This window comes from Talpa occidentalis, unplaced genomic scaffold, assembly GCF_014898055.3.
Source record: "Talpa occidentalis isolate TD23 unplaced genomic scaffold, MPIMG_talOcc4v2.1, whole genome shotgun sequence".
In the NCBI taxonomy this organism is placed as follows: Eukaryota; Metazoa; Chordata; class Mammalia; order Eulipotyphla; family Talpidae; genus Talpa; species Talpa occidentalis.
This window is the reverse complement of record NW_026555331.1, coordinates 99,585,133-99,607,518: the sequence shown is the minus strand read 5'-3', so window position 1 is coordinate 99,607,518 and position 22,386 is coordinate 99,585,133. Positions and strand designations below refer to the sequence as shown.

Below are 22,386 nucleotides of genomic sequence, written 5' to 3'. Positions count from 1 at the left end.
GGAAAAGCAAATGAATAACACTGCTGGCATTACTGGAAACACGGAGCACTGGCATAGGAGAAATGAGAAACAGACAAGATAGAGGAGTTTTGAATAAAACCCTTTAGTCCTGATTTTGAAATAAAAGTTTCAATATAAGTTCACAATCTATTTTGTCTTTAACAAAATAGTCATTTCTTAGTTGTGCTCACTGAAAGAGTTTGAAATCAGCTATGGAAGTTCAAGTTGGTCTTGGAACATTTTATAATGTAAGAAAGCAAAGAAGCTATTAAACACTGGTGAGAGTGTATCCAGAATTTTCAGGGGATGCAAGTTAAAGGTGCTTCAACTACCTTAAACTTGAGCTTACATAGGAATCGTTATCTATAATAACTTCAAATACTTCAAGTCCGAGTGTATAATGAAATCATGCTTCTGAATTCACTTATGATATAGAAATTTGAGAAGAGCTTCCCTCCCACACTTTCAACAATAACAAAATACTGAGACAGCTGTAAATTCATAAATTTACTTGAACCCATTGTTACAGGACAGGGAGAGGGGCACCCTAGACCCCGCAAACCTGCCTGCTCTAAATAGGTTCTGCCATCCCCGCATTAACACAAAACTTGAGACTTTAATGGGAAGGAACTTTAATACAATTAGGAAACAATACAGGAAAGGCAAAGAATCTAGTTTCTAATCAAGCACTCAAAGTTACCCGTCCCCTCATGGGTAAAACTCCATCCAAATGGGATTGGCCCAGAACAAGGCCTCAAAGCCTGCCACAAGTCTAAAGCATCTTCCAGTGGGAACCCACAGAAAAGGGTCAGAAACAACAAGACAAGCATAGAAGGAAAAGAGCAAAATCAAAATCAAAATAAAAGCTGCCATTGTCTCCTCTCCACGGGTCTCACCCACATCTGTGTCACCCCGTCCACGACCAAAAGAAAAGCGCAGTTTCTTCACGTGTCTCTAGGCTCCATGCGCCTCCTCCAGGTCTCCTTCTGGCTCCATCCTGCTTCCTTCCTAACTCAGTCTCCTCTGCAGCTTCTTCCCTCCCTGCTCAGCTCTACCCTCCCTTGGGTGGGGCAGGGAAGCTGGAACCTCCCCCTTTCCTGGGGACCACCCTGTTACACGATGAGGAAGCTGAGACCTCGGGGCAATGAACAGGTCAGACGCCTTGAATAGGACACGAGCACTTAATTAGCTGGACTAGATACCACTACACACTGCTAAGAGACATTTAGCTAAAAATTTTCACAAATTGCTATCAATACTGAAGTCTATTTAGACAATACAGGGACTGGGGGCCTCCCTGGTGGTGCAAGAGGTTAAGTCTCAGCACTATGAAGCTATCGCCAGCTACTGTAGCACCAGTTCCATTCCTAGCCAGGGAGGTGACCCAAATGGTGCAGCAGACCTCTCCTGTCTCGCCTGCTGCTCCCCTCAGCAGTGTATTTCAGTTAATCCACCTGTTTTACTCCCCACTCTGTCTCTGGTGAATCCTCTCACCTCCCCACACCTCTGGCCTGTACGCCAGTTCTTGTATGCATAAATAAATAAATCTTTAAAAAAAAAAGATTTAAACAATAGAGAGACTGTTGGGGCCACAGATAAAGAAGGATTTTCTCCTACAGGCTCTTCTCCATGGACATCAAAGAGTCTTAGTTTAAAAAGTTTGAGAGAGTCCTAAGAAAGTCTCCTTGGTGGTTTAGACCTGTGGAAATGGAACAAGACTCCACTTTCATCCCTTTCTCTGATCCCTCCTGTGGCAGTTTTCATCAATACTCCTCTACAAAGAGATTCATATTGCAATATATAAATGTATCAAACCAACATATTATATACCTTAAACTTAAACAATATTATATGTCAATTACACCTCAAAAAAGGTACAAATACTTTTGACCCCAAAATAAATGGAAAAAAAAAAAGAAAATAAATAAATTCATCAACACTCCTTCCCTTCAAAAGAAGGAGCCTAATTCCTTTCGCTTTGAAGGTAAGACTAGATTTAGTGATTCTCAGAAAGACTAGAATATAGCAGAAGTGACAATGAGTAACTAGGTCATAAAAGGCACAACAGCTTCCTGCTCTTACTTGGACCCCTCACAATAGGGTAATTTAGCTGCTATCTCATGAGAATCTTCAATAGCCTATAGAAAGGCCCTCCTTCCATTGGTCATGATCCATCCTGAAGGCAAATCCTGCAGCCCCCATCAAACTTAGTGATGACTTCATTCAGCCCCTGCCAACATCCTATAACCACCTGAACCACCTTGAGCCAGAACCACCCAATTAAGGTGCTCCAAAATTAGTGACCCATGGAACTGTGAAGTCTGATCATCAGTGTTTGCTGTTTTAAACCAATGGCCTTTAGAGCAATTTGTTATGTAGATTGTAGTGAAGAGCAGATGTTGTCATGGCAAATACCTAAGAGGCAGTGGGAGGAAATAGCAAAGACCTTTCGAAAAGTGTTGGCAAAATCTTAGACTTATATAAACCACTGTAGAAGACAGAAGGAGGCTGTAGGTGAAGATTTAAGGAAAGGTAAAAAATATCTTATTGGAAACTGGAAGGGAGACCCAGTTAATTGCTCAGCAGCACCAACACCTGCAGTAGTGCAGAAAGAGAATAACCTCATGTACTGAGTGACTTAGCTGAGTTGCTTTCCAGGTAGAATGTTGAAGGTACTGTTTGGTTTCTTCCCACTTAACAGTAATATGTAAAAGATGAGAAACAGACTAAAGACTGTTCAATAAAATCAAATCAGGACTTACTAGTTTTGAAAATGCAGTGTCTCTCCAGATGGCAAACAATGCTAAAAATTAAGAAATGGCAATATCAAAGGCCCTACCAGAATACAGTCTAAAGATGAAGTTGAGATTATAAGTGTAAAATCCTTTGTGAAGACCTTAGTAAGATCAAATTTAATTTTCTCAGTCAAACCAAAGGAAAGGCCCTCTAAAATGTGAAGAGTGTTGCTTAGTGTCTCAGTCAAATAACATCCTTCTTAAAAGTTTTCTAAGAGTATGTTGTCTCCCACTATAAAAGCCCAAGGAAGAAGTAGGTTTACCTCAATGAGTTTTTTAGACATAGCTTTTATTCAATGTATCAAGTCCTAATAAAATATACAGGCTATTCCTTCCCAAAAGCCTTAAATCACTAGTGGAGGGCAACGAATATCACTGCCCTTTAGCCTTTGGTGAAAATCAGTCGCAGCTGGGGTAAGAGAACAGAAAAGAAAATGTTCATTTCCAGGGAAGAGAATGAATACATGCTGACCCAGGCTTATGGCTGGTTACTGCACCTACCGAAGACTGAGGCCTAATTAGAACATCTTTAGTTTTATATTCTTTTTCGAGTGAAGAAAACTTTCTGAAGTCTTCCAGAAGTCTTCCCTTTACATCTACTGGCCAGAATTATATCTCCATTTCTAAATCTTTCTTTTGTCAAGGGAAATGAACTTCATTAGTTTAACAAATCAATATCCATCTCCAGTCTTGTTTTAAGGATGTGGCCACTAGGAGGAGCCTGAGCAAAATCTGGGTTGTTAGGGAAGAGAAAAAAAAATAACAACTGCACTTGATAATCAAGAAATGTATGGAGATTTTTTTACCTCACATGGTCCTAATACATATATCACCATGGAAATTATTATCTACATTAACACAATTTCCCATGAATCACAAAGACTTTGTTACTGTGTCTTTTTTGTAAGTGTGGTTAAACATGAAAGGAACTTTATTTTTAGAGAGGATCGTGATTGAGATCAATGTAAGATTTTGGAAAGAGACGGAGAAACAGTGATTTGAGGAATTTCGACATCAGGATTTTTTAGAGCTATCAAGAGATAGAAACAAGTGGGTGAAGGAAAAATAGAACAGAGTTGGTTTTCAGACATGCAATATGTGACGTGGTCAAGGGTGGTGGACAGAGAAAGGTGAATCAAAAGCCAGTCAAAAAAAGATAAATCACAAGCAGGAATGACACTCCTAAGGTCAAAACCAATCAAATAGATATAAAATAATAATTATACCTGCTGGCTTTAATTAAAAAAAATACCTTTGCAGTATATAAGCATGAATTTAACAGTTAAAGGTGAAAGGATAGTAGAAAACCTAAGAAGTTTCAGGAAACTACTGAAGTATCCTGGAAATGATTTACAGAAAGCAAACAAACACAAAAAAGAACCACAAGGCTCTTAGAAATCCTTCCCCAGTGTACTTACTATCATGTCTTCCCATACCCAGTATAAAATTCATCTGCTTTGCATTCTAGTTTATTTTTGTAGCTTCTTATATTTCCTTATTAATAGCTAAACCCATTCTAGGCAGGCATTATCATTTATTTACTTTTTAGTTGCTGTAGCATCTAGCATAGATCCTCTAGCAATTCTATATTCAAATATTTTTATAGATTTTTATTTATTTATGCATACAAGAACTGGTTGGCGAAAGCTTGATAGAGCTGAGACTTTAACCCTGTGCCATCAGGGAGGCCCTTCCAATATTTTTTGAATTGAAACAAGTCATTCAAAAAATGCCAGCACAGGAAGGACTTCTGTGACCCAAGAAATTTTAGTCAGGGAAGGAGAACATTGTAAGGAAAGAGGGAAAATAAATTTGCAAAAAGTTTAATTAAATTATAGGTGATCAGGACAGGAAAGTAGCTTTATTTTCAGAATGTTACTTCTAGAGAAGAAGCTTTACAGAGTAAATAAAGTCACCAAAAGAATATGAACGGGAGTTAAGTTGTAGGAGGTAAAAGCACAATTATTACTGAATATCTCCTAAATCGTATTAAATATTATTTCTATTCCTGTTTGTTAAACCTTTCCTTGAAATTAGAAATAAGGAGAAAGCCCAGAGAAAGCACTTGAGCTGGCACAGGTGGGAATTAAGTGAGGATTAGTTATCCTTCCCGGCATGGAGGCAACACACATATGTAATTAAGCCTTACATTTGTCTAGTGCTCAAGAGTTTACCAAGCTCTTTTGTGTGTGGTATCTTTTTTAGTGAAGAGAGATTTAAAGAGAAGAATAGTGTAGTTAGGTCAAGTAAATCTCTCCTTTTCTTCTGTATTTACAAAAGAAAAGTGTACCCTTGTAAGATTTCTCTCTAGACCAATAAGCATTGTTTGCATTTCTGCTTTTCTCCCTAAATATACATGCTTATATTCCTAATATGATGGTAGAGAATTGTTCCATGGTATAGAATATCACATATAACTGGAATATTCCCAAATCTCCAAGGATTAGCATCCCGTCTTTAATATCCAAATTCTGTCTGCACCAAGAAACCCCCACCACTTTCCCAGCAATCCCAGTCCCTTACAGAGAGGGTACTTTTCCTTATGACACAAAGAGTGGCTTGCTTGGGCTGGGAAAGGTTACTAAAGCACTCTTTCAGTTCACTCCAACAGTTCTTCCCTAGTCACACAAGTCCCTTTACTCCATATAAAACAGAGGATGCAAAGAGAGTAATCCTCTACTAAACTCCGTAATCTTGTCCTGAAGTGGTCAAGTGATCAATGTCTTGGAGGAGGTTGATGAAAGCAGACAGAAATAATAAACATAGTTTAAAGCGTGTTCCATTTATTCTATTATGCATATTTTAACATCTCTGCAATGGGGGTGTGTCTTACATTATTGTCTGCCTAGAAGCATGTCTGCTATAGTTATTGCTGTACATGCATCTATGGCAAAATCTGCAAATGGAATATTACCGGTATAGAAATTGCTGGGATAATAGTGAAGCATTCTTTTAAGAAATGCTGTATCTTCAAGGCTCTTAATAGCATAGATGATGATATTGGTTGAAATTATGACTTAAGTCCTCTACTGGATCATACCACATAACTCCCACAATATCACATTTTGAAACAACAAATCTAGTAACTCACAGCTTCTGTTGATCAAGAATCTGAGAGGGGCTGTGCAGGGTGTCTGGCCAAGCATCTCTGGTGAGGTTGTAGTCCAGACCACAGCTGGTGCTGCAATACTGGAACACTTTTCTGAGCTGGAAGATCCACTTCAGTACAGTAGCAACTGTCCACAGGTCTCAGTTCCTTATTTATTCCTTAATAGAAAGGGAGAAGCAGCAACTACAAAACTAGTGATTTATAGGTTTAATTCTGATTTATAAACTCTAATTTCAAAAGTATATAAATCTTCATCATACACACTCATGTACACATACACATTTTATATAGACATATATGAATTTGACAAGAATAAGCTAACAAAAGCAGCTTCAAATACATGAAGTTGTAACCATTTACAGTATTCCTGAATTGAGTTGGGATGAATTTTTCAGTGAGTTTGTTAGCCTTTATTTCTCTCAACATTGTTTTCAAGCTTGTTAGGGAGAGTAAACACTTGGCAACGTCCTTCACACAGCATCATGAACTATTGATGTATTTAATTCCATCATAAAATTATGCAAGCTTGGAATGTTACCTTAAGAAAATATACTTTATTATGGCTTTCACATCTCAAAAATAATACAATCAATAAAATACTTATTAAACCAATTTCATAGCAGGATAACAATTTCAACCATGCCAACCATCTAGACTGGCATGATTCAAAGACAAATTGGTGTTTGAGACAACTGCTCAAGTAAAACTTCCCATTTCCTGTAGATTGCTCTTTTTGATCTTAGCTCCCAGCTCTGACTTCTTCGCCCTCTAACTTGAAACCTGTTCATCTAAACTTGGGCCTCCCTGTAGATGCTGGCTTATTGCACTGCAGTCTCTGCAAGCGCTGGTCAGCCCATCTTAGGAATCAGTGAAAGGAGCTCAAGGTTTTCCAGAAATCTAGCAGCAGTCAGGATGCAAGGTAAGTGCAAAAAAGAGAGGATCCCCTGTAACTGAAACCTAGCTGACAAATAAAAAGGTGCTTGATAAATGTAACTGACCAACAGAAAAAAGCATCTCGAAAGAAAGTGAGCTTGGGAACAAAGGGGGCATGTCAGAATCAGAAGTGGGATCTTAAATCAAGGTTACATAATTAACTGGACAAGAAGACTGTAAACAGAGAATAGGATCTAGCCAGGTGCCTCTGAGCCTTCAGGGCATTGTCAGTTTGAATAATTTTTTTGTTTATATCCTAACTCCACAAAAAGTATAAAAATCTAAGTCAAAGTAGCTTTGAGTTCATACATATATAAAGGATCCTATTCTTTTCTGAACCAAATCTGAAAGGAAGCTGTTTGGATTAAAAAAAAAAAAAATTTGGACACCAAGTTGCACATTTTTTGTATGGCTGCAATTTCATAAGGTGCTGAAAACACAGGAGTACATTTGCTCTGAAATATCTCATTCATTTCATTCATCTAATAAACATCTCTCTAAACATAAGGAATAATTTTAAATATAGAAAATTGCCCACAAACATATCCATAAAAAAGTTATTGAACAGCACATGAGCAGCTGTTTCTCAATAACTGATTTCTTTGTGTTCACTTGTTGGGAGGCAAGCATAGTCTGCTATTACTATAAGTTAGAAAAAAACTAAGATTTGAAACTTTAATTTTGCTTAAAGAATTGGAAAAGATGACCATCGTGTAATTCTGAGGTAAAACATCCGAAACTAGCTCATTGGCAGGCAGTTTGAGGAAAACAGATGCTTGAATCAGAATTCCTATGGAACTATCTCCCTCTTTTTCTTAAATGGAGTTAAACCTTTCACTCTGTTGCACATGTTCAAAGTATTTGAGCATTGACCTCAATGCTGTCCATACATCTATGGCAAAACTTGCAAATGGAATATTACTGGTACAGAAATTGCTGGGATAATAGTGAAGCATTCTTTTAAGAAATGCTATAGTTGGGAAATATTCAATTACACCACCAACACCTTTTGGATTAATTTATAATTAACAATATATTATTATATTAAGGACTTGAGATTTATCTTATTTGATTCTCTCAAGAGACCTATGGCCTTATTTTGCCCCCTCCAAAAAAAAAGGCAGAGAAAAGTTAGATCATTTGCCCAAAGTTGTGTGGCTGAACCAGGAATCAAGTTCACACCCCTCTGCCTCCCAGTTGGTGATCTCAACTGCCACAGAGCTTTGCTATTACCAGGGAGGTCAACATACCCCATTATAAGTAGTCCTTTACATATCAGTGGCAAAAATCACAGACTGTACAGGATAATAGTCTCACCTCTTTCTCGCTGTCCTTTCTAGCCCTTCTAGGTGGCTGTGCTTACACTGTGTGCTTCACTGGATCCCTCTTCCTGCAACTTCCTTCAGATATAATGTGCAAGGCTTACTTCCTTGCTTCAGGTTTTGCTGACATCACTTCAGGGACGCTTCCTGTCTACCTTAATTACTACTGCAGCTCCAGCTCTCCTTATTACTTGTCCTATTGTCCTCTCTTGCCCTTACCACTTTTTAATATGGGTAAACTCTATGAAGACTGGGATAGTGCTTTTTGTCTTATTCTTGATCTCTCCGACACCTGGAATAGTACCTTGAACAAGCAGACACTCAATATTTGTTCAATACTCAAAATACAAACCTATTACTCATTACTAAGTTCTATAGCAAAGTAATGTCCAGAAATAGGGCTAGATAAGTGGCAGACTGTGTGAGGGGTGTGAGAACCAAGGGGTTAGGGGGCCCAATGGACTATGGCAGATTACTGGAGCTTTGGCAATGGGTGTGATGTGGTAACATACATTTATAGAGGTGTGAACCTATACACCTAAATAAGTGTTTTAACTCAATGTTACTTCAACAAAAAGAAATAGCACTAGGTAAAAATGTAGTTATGGAAATTATTGGTACAAATCTTTATATGGAATTTATTAAAGGCCATATGTATACAATCACGCCTATGTGCAACTGTGTTTTTTCCTTCTTCTAGTGGCTTTAAAAACTAGATTTACTTTGAAGTCTGAACTTCCTTATCCAACACAAATGTATTGATATATATCTAAAATGTTAAACATACCATATATATTCATTAATTACATAAGCACAACTTTATTAAAAGGAACAAAAGCCTAGTGGATTGCTTCCAGGGAGCACAATTTTTTTTAATGGTACCAGTTGTGCAGAGATCATTAACTGCTTTCTTGAATAAAAAATTTAATATGGTAATATATTTTGTTTTTATGGGACTTTTTAAATATAAGCTCATTTGGAATTTTTGCTCAAGCATCACCCAGTTTTCCTGGTTGACTTTATTAGAAAATGCACCCTGTATTTAAGGAATGAGTATCCTATCGATCTGTGGGCAGAATACATGATTTAACATGAAAATACTATTCCTGTTAAAGAGAATATATTTTAGGTCAGTACTGCCTCATACCATTAAGCATCACTGATCCAAATCATTACTGTAAAGAGTTGCTATATATGTATGTGCATATATAAATTACTTTTCTGGGTCAAGGTATTACAAATAGCATATTGATTTTCTTTTTATACATGAAAACTTGAGTATAATTAGAATTCTGTAATCTAGTAACTTTTTTATAATCAGAACATATTTTTTTCCAGGAGAAATTATCCTTGCATTTGCCAAACTATTATCTTAGACAAAAATAAAGGTTTACAAGATTTATTCTCCTTACTCCTAACTGCCTCCTTCCTTCCTTTTTTCTTAAATGATCTGCACTTGAGGTTACTCTCAGATATCCAATAATTTCATTGCCACCTGCTACTAAGAGGAACACAGCCTAAAGCCTTGGCTAATTAGTAAATCTTAAAAGAATAGCAATACAGTCCTTAAAAATCCAGCAACACAATTACAAGTTGGTTGTGTGTATATCTAACAGAGTTACTGCTGGGGCAGTAAATATGGTAATGTATGATTCAGAGGTATTGAGGGATAAAATATTTCACCTTCCCTGCATCTACTTTGCACCCTTTTTACTAAGCATCTGAACTTTCAAATAAAAATTAACATGATTTATCTTTTACCCCTCATTTCTTATCATTAGGAAAAACAATGTAAACCATACCACATAATACAGGGTAGCTCTTAGCACTGCTTCAAATTTCCTAACTTATTACAACAATAAGCTTTATGTCAACAGTCTATGAAAAAAGTAAAAAACATTACTTTGACGGTATTTTCTTTGATTCAGTCTTGTTCATGGCTAGATAGCTGAAGTTCTAGAAGTCCAAGAATCAAACTAGCACTACCACACTAAAAATTAAAAAACACAAAATTTTAATTTTCTAATTACATCATCCCCCCCCTTTAATGCAATATACCCAACTGCGATTTTCCAAGCAACTGATAGTTTTGACACACACCTTTTCAAAATTGTATTCCTTGTCTTGTTTGCCAAGTAGCATAAATTCAACTATGATTCAATCATTGTATAAACACATATTATCACCACAGCGTTTTAACATAACCAGGTCTTTACCTTCCAGCTTTGCTGAAGATCTATCCATCCAAACACTACATAGTTACCCTCTACCCACTACTACAGATTTCAAAAGACTCTCAGTGGGTCAGTGTACTTCCCCTGGTGCTTAACATTCCCCACCTGCCCCAACCCCTTGTTATATCTAATCTTGCCTGCAGAAATCTTATAACCGAAGTTGTTACAATAATGTATTTGTTATGTCTTCATGAGATTTGCATGGCTCTCCCAGGAACTATACATTGCTTAAGCGTTTCTGAAAGCCTAAATAGTATTTATAATGTTTTCATCTTTAGCCTTCCCTATAATTTTCTAACATCTATTGCTCAAAAATATTTAAGTCTCTAAATTAAATTTTAATTTCCATAAGTGTCTAAAGCAATGGCTACAAATTAACATGAAATTTGAATTGGTGTTCTTTGGAAGTACATTCACAGAAAATGGTGACCAGATCTTAATACCAGGAATTACAAAGAGTTGCCAATACATTTTCTAGTGAGAAACATTTACTTTCCAGTGTTTGTGATAAGAAGGTTGAAGATTCAAACAATTTATTGCTGCTTTATAGTATACATAATTAAATGAAGAAACATGTTAAACTCAAGGGAATTTTTAATAGGTTACTTGCAATTGTTATTGCAGGCAACAACTTGTACATGATTTTATTTCCAAATCCACAAAAAACAAATTTTATACAAATCAGCACTGTAAAAATGTCAATTACAGCCCCAGAGGCTTTGCTGGCAGAATAATTGTCTAAACTCTAGGATGTGGGAAACAGGTTTTTTTCTGGATTCATCTTTTTTTTTTTTTCATTTTCTTAGTTTTTTTTTTTTTACAAAAGAATTTACAAGTGAAATGTTACTACAAAACTTTTTATAAGGAATTTCTGCAAAACATTTACATTTTACCATCAACTATTTCTGTTTTAAAATCATTATGTAGATTTAATACCCTATGCTGCACATCAATTTATGTGGGATGACAACTTAGTGACATGCATAAAAAAACACCACAAGGCATTAAAATGAAGACTTAAATACAAATATTGTTGCAATAAAACAGTTATAAAATTGAAAAATAGGACCTAAACATCATGCTTATCTAAGTTTGACAAATTAACTTTTTCTCCTAGATTACACACTTTTATTACTGCTCTCATGAGAGTGTGATAAATAATGACTTAACATCAAGTTCTAATGTAATCAGCAACACATACACAAACCTAACCAAAGAAAGTATACTGTAAGAAAAAACTATTCTAACACTGGAGTTCTACCATGATAAATACATAGCTTTGCACTGATAATTACAATAAAGAAAAGTTCCATAATGGTGGCAAAGGGAATGAACAGTGAAATGCCATTAAACAAGACTCTACTGCACATCTGTGCCCTATTACTTATAACAGCTATCTCCCACTGAGTCAAATAAAGGACATTGAAATTTACGATTCTTGTAAGACGGAAAAGTGGATTCAGAATGGTATGCAGAACAGACTGTCAAAATATTTCTATTTTGTGGTGAAATGTGCACCTGCTAACACAAATAATATATTTTTATATCCTATAAAGCTATCCAGATTCAGTTTGTTAAATTTATAATAGGCCTCATTGTTGATTTAAAAAATAACTTCCATTTCTGATTAACATACATATAGGTATGCATGAAAACTGGTTCATGGTTATTTAAATTCCACAAATGAGTGAAACCAACCAGTAACTGGTTCATGGAATAAAGGTGCAGAGAGCTCATACTTGGTATTAACAACAACAGAAAGTGTCAGTCTGAGGAAACATGATTCAAACATTAGGAAAAATTCTTTGCATAAAAAAATTTATAGCACTGATTGTGTAGCATAATGATAGATAAAATATATATTTGATGTTTCAGTTCCTATATAATAAAATTATAATTAACACTACCAAATGCTCCTCTGTACCAAACAAAACAACAAACTGAGTCTGATGTTTTAAAGCCAGATACATCAGTTGTTAAGAGTACATTAAATAAAATATACAAAACAATTTACAAAATCCAACTAAAATTTAAAGACTTTGTTACAAGTCTACAAAAGCTTTAAGAAACTTGAAATTTATAACCACAGTGTAAAAATTTTTTCCTTTAATCTCAAAGCTTTTTTATACAAACTGAAAGCACAAAAGACCTTCAGTTTTATATAACGCTACAAAGGGCTGGCCTAAAGTGTACATAGTGTAAACAGTGATCATTACAGTATTTCTCCTTCATCAAAAATACAAGAAACATCACAATTTTGGAAGAGAATTCACATGAGTGGTATTTTTTCCTGAAATAATAGAGAATGCACAAGAAAACATGTATCTATATTCAAACAGTCCCCAAACTAATGATGTTAATAATAATAAACTGAGCAGTTAAAAACCTTAAGTTTTCAAATGGTCAATTCCATTATGATTCTCTATAAATGCCTTTTTAAAACATGAACTATCTAATATTTAAGCTATTGGTATAAATAATCCAATTTTTTCATATGAAACTTTTAGCCATCTTTCCCTATAAGACCCTTGCATACACAATGCAGTATATTTTTTCTTTAGTTACTTGACTGAAAATTATTCTGATTTTTAAAAATAACTTTTGTTTCATAATATCAATCTATTATATATTTGTTAGAATGTCTTTTTAGGGAAAATCCAGTACTGACATAACAAAGACATTACTGCTTTATAAATTCTTAATCAGTCCTCTAACAGTATTAAAATGGGGTTGGCTAATTTTTAGTAGAGAGAAAAATGTAAATTATAATGTAGTTAAAAGATCATTTTCTGCTGGCCTTAAATAAAAGTGTGATAATTCTTTGGCTACCAAGTCAAAGCATAAAGAATTCTGCATATTGTCAACATAACTCATATTTACAGAATATGAAACTACAGAGTGATTTATACTCTATGCAAATATTTCCAATATAAATATTTGAAATGAATTTTGTGGTTCAACCTAGGGTTAGGAATACAATCAATCCTACCTTTAAAACCTTACATATTAAGTTGCCTCATTTAATTTTTCTGAAGCTACTAGGAATTTTGTTTTAACCATTTTTTCCCCCAAGCACTTTCCTAAGGTTTCCATCTAAATTTTAATCTAAGGTTTAGCTCTAAGTTCCTCTTGTGGTCTCCAAATGGAGAAAGTAATTGGACTTCACTGATTGTCTGCATACACACTACTATAATGTAGTGGTAATAAAGATCTGAGATGTATCTCAGAGTATTTTTTTGGAACTTACCTAATTCAACTGTTGAAGAATTTCTAACATTTCAAAAAAGACGGCCAAAACTATTTTCAGTCGATTTTCCAAAACTCAAGCTAACGTACCCCTATCTTTAGTTAACTGTTTTCTGTGCTATAGGGAAAAAAAAAAATTCATGTAAGTTAGTACTGACTGAGTTTATAACAAAGTACTTTCAAAGAAAATAAGTCCTTAAGGTCCAGCCTGCCAACTACTGAAATCTGTCTTTTTAAACATGTTTATACATGATGTTAAGAGAGGGGAAGATTCAGTTTAAGATTATGTGATATATTTCCAAGTAACTACAACTTATATTAGGGAGGAAATACTTTTCTGTTTCCAGTACATCAGTTTACTTTTTGTGTATTTAAAATTTCAACGTTTGACTTGTTGACTCAAAGCCTTGGAATACTTAAAGATGTCAAGAATGAAAACATGATTTCCTACTCTGTGATCCACCTGACCAGCCCATTTCCAGATTTTCAAAGGTGTGTAAACTTAAGTGCAGCACTAGAGGTCTCTGTTATAAATAACTTTTCAGAATTCTTCCATATTGGTTGAAACATTAGGAGTTGCTGGATTTGAATCTTGAGAAATGGCTGCAACTGTGACAATTCTTGGGGAGCCAAGCACCTCTGTAACAGATGAGTCCAGTTCTCCCGAGGTAACAATGGCAAGAGCTGTCCCACCACCTTTCTTATTCTGGTGCGTTTTGACATGTTTGGAGAGATGATCACTCCGCATAAACCTTTTAGAACATTCTGGGCATTCAAATCTCTTTTCACCTAAACAGAAAAATAGTAAATAAAGTTATACACATTTTATTTAAATGAAAATGTAATTTTAAATAACACCCCTTCTGGTCATATCACATTTTTCACTTTTGACTAATGGCAAAATAGTCCTGTTTTCAGTTTTAGTGCTATCAAACAAGAACTGCAGAAGAGGAAAAGGAGCAATGTGACTGGGACTAAAAGTCCTGAGTTAAAGTTCTGCTTCTGCTACAAACTGGGAATAAAAGCTGTAACAAGTAAAATAACCACTCTTGGTTTCAGTTTTCCCACCTATGAAATAAGAGAGTTTCTAACAGATGATCAGAAAAATCTCTTGCAGGTATACAATATACAACCTATGTTCAAGGTTCATGTCTACTCTCCCTTACTACCTGAGTTTTGGTTATGTTTAGAGGCATGAATATCTTAGAACTATTTCTAATAAAGTAAGTTAATAAATCTGATAGAGCATTAAGCTTCTTCACAAAGCAAGAGTCAGGCAAATATTGGGGTGGGGGGGGAAAGAATCAGACAAACACTACATTTCATATTTGGATAGAGTTTTTTTAGTCCTCACCAAGTAAGACTTAAATATTTCAATACATCCTTTAACCTTACAATGGGCCTATTAGAATGAAGTATTTCTATGCTTTAGAATAAAAACTAACTGATAATTAAGAAGAAAAAAGCCATTTTATTTCTGTATGTAATGTATGGGCAACATGGAAGTTTAGTTAATTGGTGCAGCATGATATTCATAATGAATCAACTATCAGCTTCAGTTCTTCCCTCCACAATTGTTACTTAAGGGAATGAAATGATGTTTCCCAGGCTGGTAGTAAAACTTGGAAATAAGAATTTAATTCAGCTGACTTCCTCACTGGGCCCTGCTTTTGACTTACCAATAGAAAATCTATAGGCTCAAGTTTGTCCATGTCAGATATTTTCCCCTCTTCTTTATGTGTTTGCTTTAATATTTATAAAAAATTGCATTTGCAGTATCTCATTGAACTTTTCTTTCTCTTTCAGTCTTGAAAAATTAAATGAAATGATAAATGGTTTAGACAAAACTCTCAAAGACATTAAAAATACAGGCAATTAAGTTTTAAGGTAAAGTGACTTGAATTTTATGAATGCTGACACCTAGACAAGGATGAAAAAAGATTTACATTTTTAAATCAATTTTATAATAAATACCTTTATGTTTCAAGTTTCCCATGTTACCTCAAAATAAAAATTTACAGTTTTACAAATGTTAAAGCTGGAAAAAAATCTTGAAATTTTACATTTTTGTTTTATAGATAGGTAAGCTGAGTTCAGAAACTATTTGCTTCAGAGTAATACAACTTGATATCAAAGCAGAACTCAAGGCACCCAATTTCTAGTTTGAGCTTTTTATGTTACATAACTAGATGCAACTGGAAACCTCAGTTGTTTTACAGCAACAATAGTCAAGAATAATCAAAAAGACATCAGGGGACATGGCCTGAGTACAAGATCATTCAGTAAATACCAAATCAACCAGATGATCAACCTGTTCACACACAGTGGCTATTTAATAAAGTAAATACTTGATAACTGTGATGCTCATGAACTCAATACTTTTCAGCAAATATTTGTAAAATACATACAAATATCTACTGGTAATACAAAACTGAACAAGAGACTCTGACTTTAAGAAGTGTCCATTCCTTTAGATAGTTATTTGCAACCACGTGAAGCTATCAGTACCAATTATGAAGGAAATTCTAGTCTTTGGTTATTCACTGACAAACTAAGATACAGGAAAATGTTGGTGGCTTGGTTTTAATGGGCTTTCTAGTCTGTTCACTCCTAAATGGTATAGGTGGCCAATTACTCTCAAGCAATGAAAATTGACTAGAATGTCAAAATAAGTATACTTTGATGTACAATTAAACTATTATTAGGTGAACAGCATTTCCTTTTATTGTTCCTTTTTTCTATTTTCTGTGGTGTCCAACAATTTCTGAATTCCTAATCCTTAGTAAACATTAGCATTTTACTTTATTTCAGGCAGTAGAGAGCCTGGACTCTTTTTTACATTTTAATCTTTTTTACAACTTTTTATTATATTTATTCTAGGTAGGTTAACTAAAATTAATACAACTAATCAAAATTGTTGATATTTACTATGTATGGTATGCAGAATGATCCTCCAAAGACGTCCATGCCCTAATATTTGGAACAAATGAATATATCTTATTACATAGCCAAAGGAAATCTACGGGTTTTACTAAGGTCACAGAAGTTAATATAGGGAGATTATTTTGAATTATCTGGGTGGACTCAATTTAATCATACACACTCTTAAAAGAAGAGTTAGCTGCAGTTGGCTAGATGCAGTAGAAGGAGCAAACAGAGAGACCAGAAGTCTGAGAAGGACTTGACCTTTCTCCTCCTGTGGATGCAGGGAGCTACAAAGAATATGGGTAATTCCAGGAACAAACACCAACCTCCAGCTCACAGCCAGCAAGGAAACAGTATGTCCTATAATAGCAAAATCTGAATTTGGTTGCTAATGTGTATGAGTTTGTAAACAAATTTTTCTCCAGAATCTTCAGTAAGAAACTAGCCCAGCTGACACCTTGATTTTGACTTTGTGAGACTATAAGCAGAGGACCCAGGACAAGTCCAGTTATATTTTTGACTTAAAGAAACCCTGACAGTATGTTGTTTTAAGCTCCTAATTTGTGGTAGTCTGTTATGGCAGCAATAGAAAACTAATGGATAATCTTGAAAAAATTAAAGCCTAATCAGAAGAAGATAGTATAGCTTATTGTATGGTTCAAGATCTGTGAAATGTCTTTATTATAGGTATGTAAATAATGTCAAGGACAAATTCCAAATTTTATTTCTCTAAAAAAATAAAATCTCAAGAATGTAATCCTGACACCTTTGGCTTGGTAAACTGAGCAAAGACAAAAGTCTCTTCTTTGGTCTAGTTATCTAAGAGAATGACATGCTATAATACATGATTACTAAAAGGATTTAAATATAAGATTCATATTTAGAAACTATTATTAGTCTACTTGTTAGCTTCAATTTTCTTAAAATTAATTTCTTTCAAAAAATTGCTGAGATTTTCAGATGGACTCACAGATTTCAAAGGCTGGACATAATAAATCAGATCATGTAAGTTTTGTTTATCTTAAGTACCATCAAAAGCCAGTTATTGGGCCTCCCTGGTGACGCAGCGGTTGAGCACTGGGTTGCAAAGCTGCCTGCAGCCTCTGCAGCACCAGTTCGATCCCCGGCCACTGGGTGATTGTCCCACATGGCGCGCAGACCTCTCCTGCCACCCACTGCTCCCCTCAGCAGTGTACTTCATCAGTCTGCCTGCTCTGCTCTCTGCTCTGACTCTGGTGAATTCTCTCACCCTCCCGTGCTTCTGACTGTACCCAGTGCTTGTATAAATAAATAAATTAATTAAAAAAAAAAAAAAAAAAGGAGCCAGTTATCTAGTTGTCATTCTGTATTACATTCTGGTTTTCAAAATTTACCCTCGCACTTCAGTTATCACAATATACAAAACATAGGTTAGTATGAACTAAGGGACTGTTTTAGTTTCCTAGGGCTCCTGTAAGAAAATACCACAAACTGGGTAACTTAAACAATAAATAGGACCCCCCCCGATGGCACAAGGGGTTAAGTCTCAGCACTATCAACAGCCACTGCAGTACAAGTTCGATTCCCAGCCAGGGAGCTGAGACCCAGAGGGTGTAGCAGACCTCTCTCCTGCCTCACCGGCTGCTCCCCTCAGCAGGTATTTCAGTCAATCTGCATCTTCTCTCCCTAATACGTCTCTAGTGAATTCTCTCACCTGCCCTCACCTCTGGCCTACACTCCAGCTCTTGTATGCCTTAATAAATAAATCTTTAAAAAAACAAAAAACAAATTCCCAAATAATTATTCTCTCACAGTTCCAAAGGCTAAACATCCAAAATAAAGATGCCAGTATAGCAATGCTTCCACTAAACACTCTAACCAAGTATTCTTTCTTGCCTCACCCTCACTTCTGGTGACTGTTGGCAATCCTTGATTTGTAGCGTCATCTCTCCAACCTCTGCCTCTGCCTTTGCATAGCATTTTCCCACTTGTGTCTTCTCCCCTACTTACGAGGACATCAGTCATTGGCTGTAGGGCCCAGTAGGTTCTAAATCGTAGGCAGTAAGTAACACTGGTACAACCTCATCCTACTTATGATTCATCTGCAAAGAAACTATTTCTGAAGAAAGTCACATGCAGGAATATCAGGAATTAGCACTTGACCATATTATCCTTCTGGGAGAAGATTTAACTCACTCCAAAAAAATTTTTTTTAGAGTCCGGCCATTTGTTATAGCTCAGTAAAAAACACACCCTTTGCTCAATGAATAACTTCCACCAATGTTCCACAATGGACATTATACATACATATAAAACCTCACATTATAGAAATCAATTTTTGATTTGTTCTAAGATCCTAAGTTATTAAAACTGAGACACTAGTTCCTGGATCACTCCAGCCCTTCCCTACAACATTGTCAACCTATCATTACCTCCTGGACATTCTTTCTTACCTACCCAGACTAGAATATCTAAACTAATCTTTACATGAGTATCACCAATTCTACTCTATCATTACTTGTAGACAAAAGTAAATTATAAAAGGAAAAGGGATGGTAACTTTAAAGAAGTCATGTGCTTAAGTTTTCCTGAAGTAGATGACTGGGAGTAAGAAGCTGAGTGGGAGTGAAAATGTACTCAGAACACTTAAAAAAGTTTAGGTAGTTATTAAGGTACTGAGGAACCTGACAACAAAAAATAGAATTGATAGGCTGTTCTGAGAAGCTGGATGAGATTAGAGACCATGAATTTACAGGGACATCAATCTGTATAAAATGTAGTTTTTCATTTTCTCCTTTAGCAATAATCTACTTAAGTATAGAAGCTCTTTGGTCATTTCATTACACATGCTTTTTTGTTAGGCAATCTTATCTACTCTAACTGTTTGAATTATCATCCATTTATAGCATGCTTTGTGGTGTTTTTACTTTGTCTAGTTCCACTTCCCAGGAGCCTGGAAGCCATCATTGGGAGCAGAACAAAGTGGGAGTTCTTCAAAATCTCATCCCCATTAATTATTATTTGTTCTGTCTAGTGGTTCCTTGGAAGACCCCACTTAAAAGACTGTTGTATTTAATCTGACTCATAGGTAAGCCAAAGGGAAAATCTTCTCATGGGGGAAGAGAAGGGTGTATGTTTAGCTAAAACAATTACAGGCTGAATGTTTTAATTTCATGGATACCTGATACAATGGATAATACTTGAAATAAACAATAAGTAAACTAAGCTGAAAGCTTCCATAGAGGCTTTGAAAAACTCTGACACACTATTTGGAATCTAGAAGGTCACACAAATGCTTTGGGGTGTGCGTTACTTAGGAAAGACCTGAAAATGCCCAACTCTCATTTGTGCCTAACCCTTGAGGCTCTGCACAAACAATAAGTGAAAGTTAAGGCTAAAGTTGTCAACTATGTAGCTCAGTGCTAGGGTGTATAAACACCCTCCGGTATGCACAAACACCTGATCCCAGGTGTTTAGAGAAAGTATATTTTGAGAAATAATGGCTGAAATTTCCTAAATTTGATGAAAATCTTCCTATAGACCCAAGAAATATGATAAACCCCAAGTGGCAAAATATAAAGAGATTCAGTGAGACACATTCTCAAAAACAGAGAATCTACAAAGTAGTAAAAGTGACTCATAACCTACAAGAGATCATTAATAACAATAATAGCTGATTTTTTTCATCAGAGATCACAAAAGCCAGAAAGCAGTGGGATGACATCCTTAAAGTGATAGAAAAAAAGTTCATTCTTTCTCTTCAATGAGAACACTGAGGAGGGGTCAGGAGTAGTGACCTTATGGCAGACAAAGAACTACAAATCTTTGTGAAGACCATCACCCTCAAGGTCAAGTACAAAATCCAAGTCAGGCATCCTGTCTGACCAGCAACATCTTATTTTTGTGGGCAAATGCAGTTGGAGGAAGGCGACACTCTCTCGTTACAATATTCAACAAGAGTGCCCACCTTGCACTTGGTGCTTTGCCTACAGGGTGGCATTGCAGAGGTATCCTTCTACCATCTTGCTCAGAAATACAACCCCAACAAGATGATCTGCTGCAAGGGTTATTTATGCTCACCTGCACCTCTGTGCTGACAACTGCTACAAGCTGTACAGCCACATCGAGAATCTGTGCCCCAAGGAGGAGAACAACAGACTACTAGCTCATCCTCCACCCATGCCACATGGCCCTGACAGCATAATGAAGCTTCATTTTCACTGACTAGGGAAGAAGAAACTCGCAATCAAAAACTTTATTGGGTAAAATTGTCTTTCAAATATAAGGATAAAGATGGTATAAATCTTCTATACACAAGAAAGACTAATAATTGAACAGGTAATGAAGGAATTAGAAAATAAACTTTAGAACACCACAATAATAATTGTTACAGGCAAAAGACAATGAAGTGAAATTTTTTCTTTAAAAAGAAACAGATTACTTGCATAGACTTAACTAATCTCCCTACAAATGTTTAATAACTGCTATAGTTGTTTTAAAATATGCCCTTGATATTCCAACCTTTAGGTGGTAATTTGAGTTGAGTGTGGATCAGACTTAGTGACTTGTTTCTAAAAAACAGTATGAAAAGAAAAAAATAACTTCACAGTGGTGATGCCAGACACATATCTTAACAAATTCATCAAGGCTAATATCCCCAATAATAAAACATAATGGCATCATTTACTTCCTGATATAAGAAAGAGAATAACATCTGTGATAGTCTCCTCAATAACAATTCATTAACCTTAGTCAAATCACAAGAAAATATGAGACAAATTCAAACCTTCCAAAGTAAAACCACGATTTCACTTACAAGTAGACAATAAAGAGACAATGCAAATGAACAAAGCTAAACAAAAATAAATGCTTAGATATAAAGAACAGACAGGTGGTGAGCAGAGGGGAAGAGAGTTGAGAGAGGTAGATGAAAAAGAGGGTCAACTTTTGTGGATATGTAGTGTATACTGATGTCAGATCATAATGCTATTATATAATGTTATAAACCAATGTTGCCTTAACAAACCTTTTTTTTTTAGATTTATTTATTTATTTATACAAGCATTGGGTACAGTCAGTAGCGCAGGAGGGTGAGAGAATTCACAAGAGCCAGAGTGGGGAACAGAAGAGGCAGACTGATGAAATACACTGCTGAGGGGAGCAGCAGGCGCAGCAGGAGAGGTCTGCGTGCCATGTGGGACCCTCGCCGGCGACCGGGGATCGAACCGGTACTGCAGAGGCTGCAGGCAGCTTTGCAGCCTAGCGCTCTACGGCTGCGCCACCAGGGGAGGCCCAACAAACATTTATTTTTAAAAAAATGAAGAAACGCCAAAGATAGCAGGAGACTGAAGACCACGGCAAAAAAATACAATTTATATTGTGGACTGAGTGTTAGAACAGAAAAAATACATTTGTGGAAAAGTTTACAGTTTATTTAGTAGTACTGCACCCATATTAATGTCCTAAGTTTTCATAAACTATTGTGGTTATGGGTGAGGCTAGCATTACAGGAAACTGGTGAAAGGTAATATGCAACATTCGGGTAAATGTTAAGTTTGTTTCAAAGTAAAAAGTTATAAATAAATAGCCTCTTACAGGTTGAAAGGGAAAAATTAGGTCACCTATTTAAAAAAAAAAATCAAAAAAAGAACAATGGATTTATTAGAAAACCAGATGCAAGACAGAGAGCAGTGCCATTAATGCTTTGAGTGAATACAATTTTCAACCTACAATTCTGGATTACACAAACCCATTATGTGGAAAAGCAAAAGAGACATTTTCAGACAAATTTATTTCCCTATGCTTCTTTATAGGAAATAGCTCTGAATATCGTCCAGCAACCA

At 35.7% G+C, this 22,386-nt stretch overlaps 1 protein-coding gene across 1 annotated transcript in view; it reads right to left on the bottom strand.

Moving 5' to 3' along the window:
- Positions 1–9,569: 9,569 nt before the first annotated feature.
- SP4 (Sp4 transcription factor) overlaps positions 9,570–22,386 on the bottom strand; it is a 71,054-nt gene continuing 58,237 nt past the window's right edge. The window contains exon 6 of the mRNA XM_037508902.2: positions 9,570–14,428. Within this exon, the coding sequence (XP_037364799.1) occupies positions 14,181–14,428 (248 nt within the window). The 3' untranslated portion in view covers positions 9,570–14,180. The remainder of the gene's footprint in view (positions 14,429–22,386) is intronic.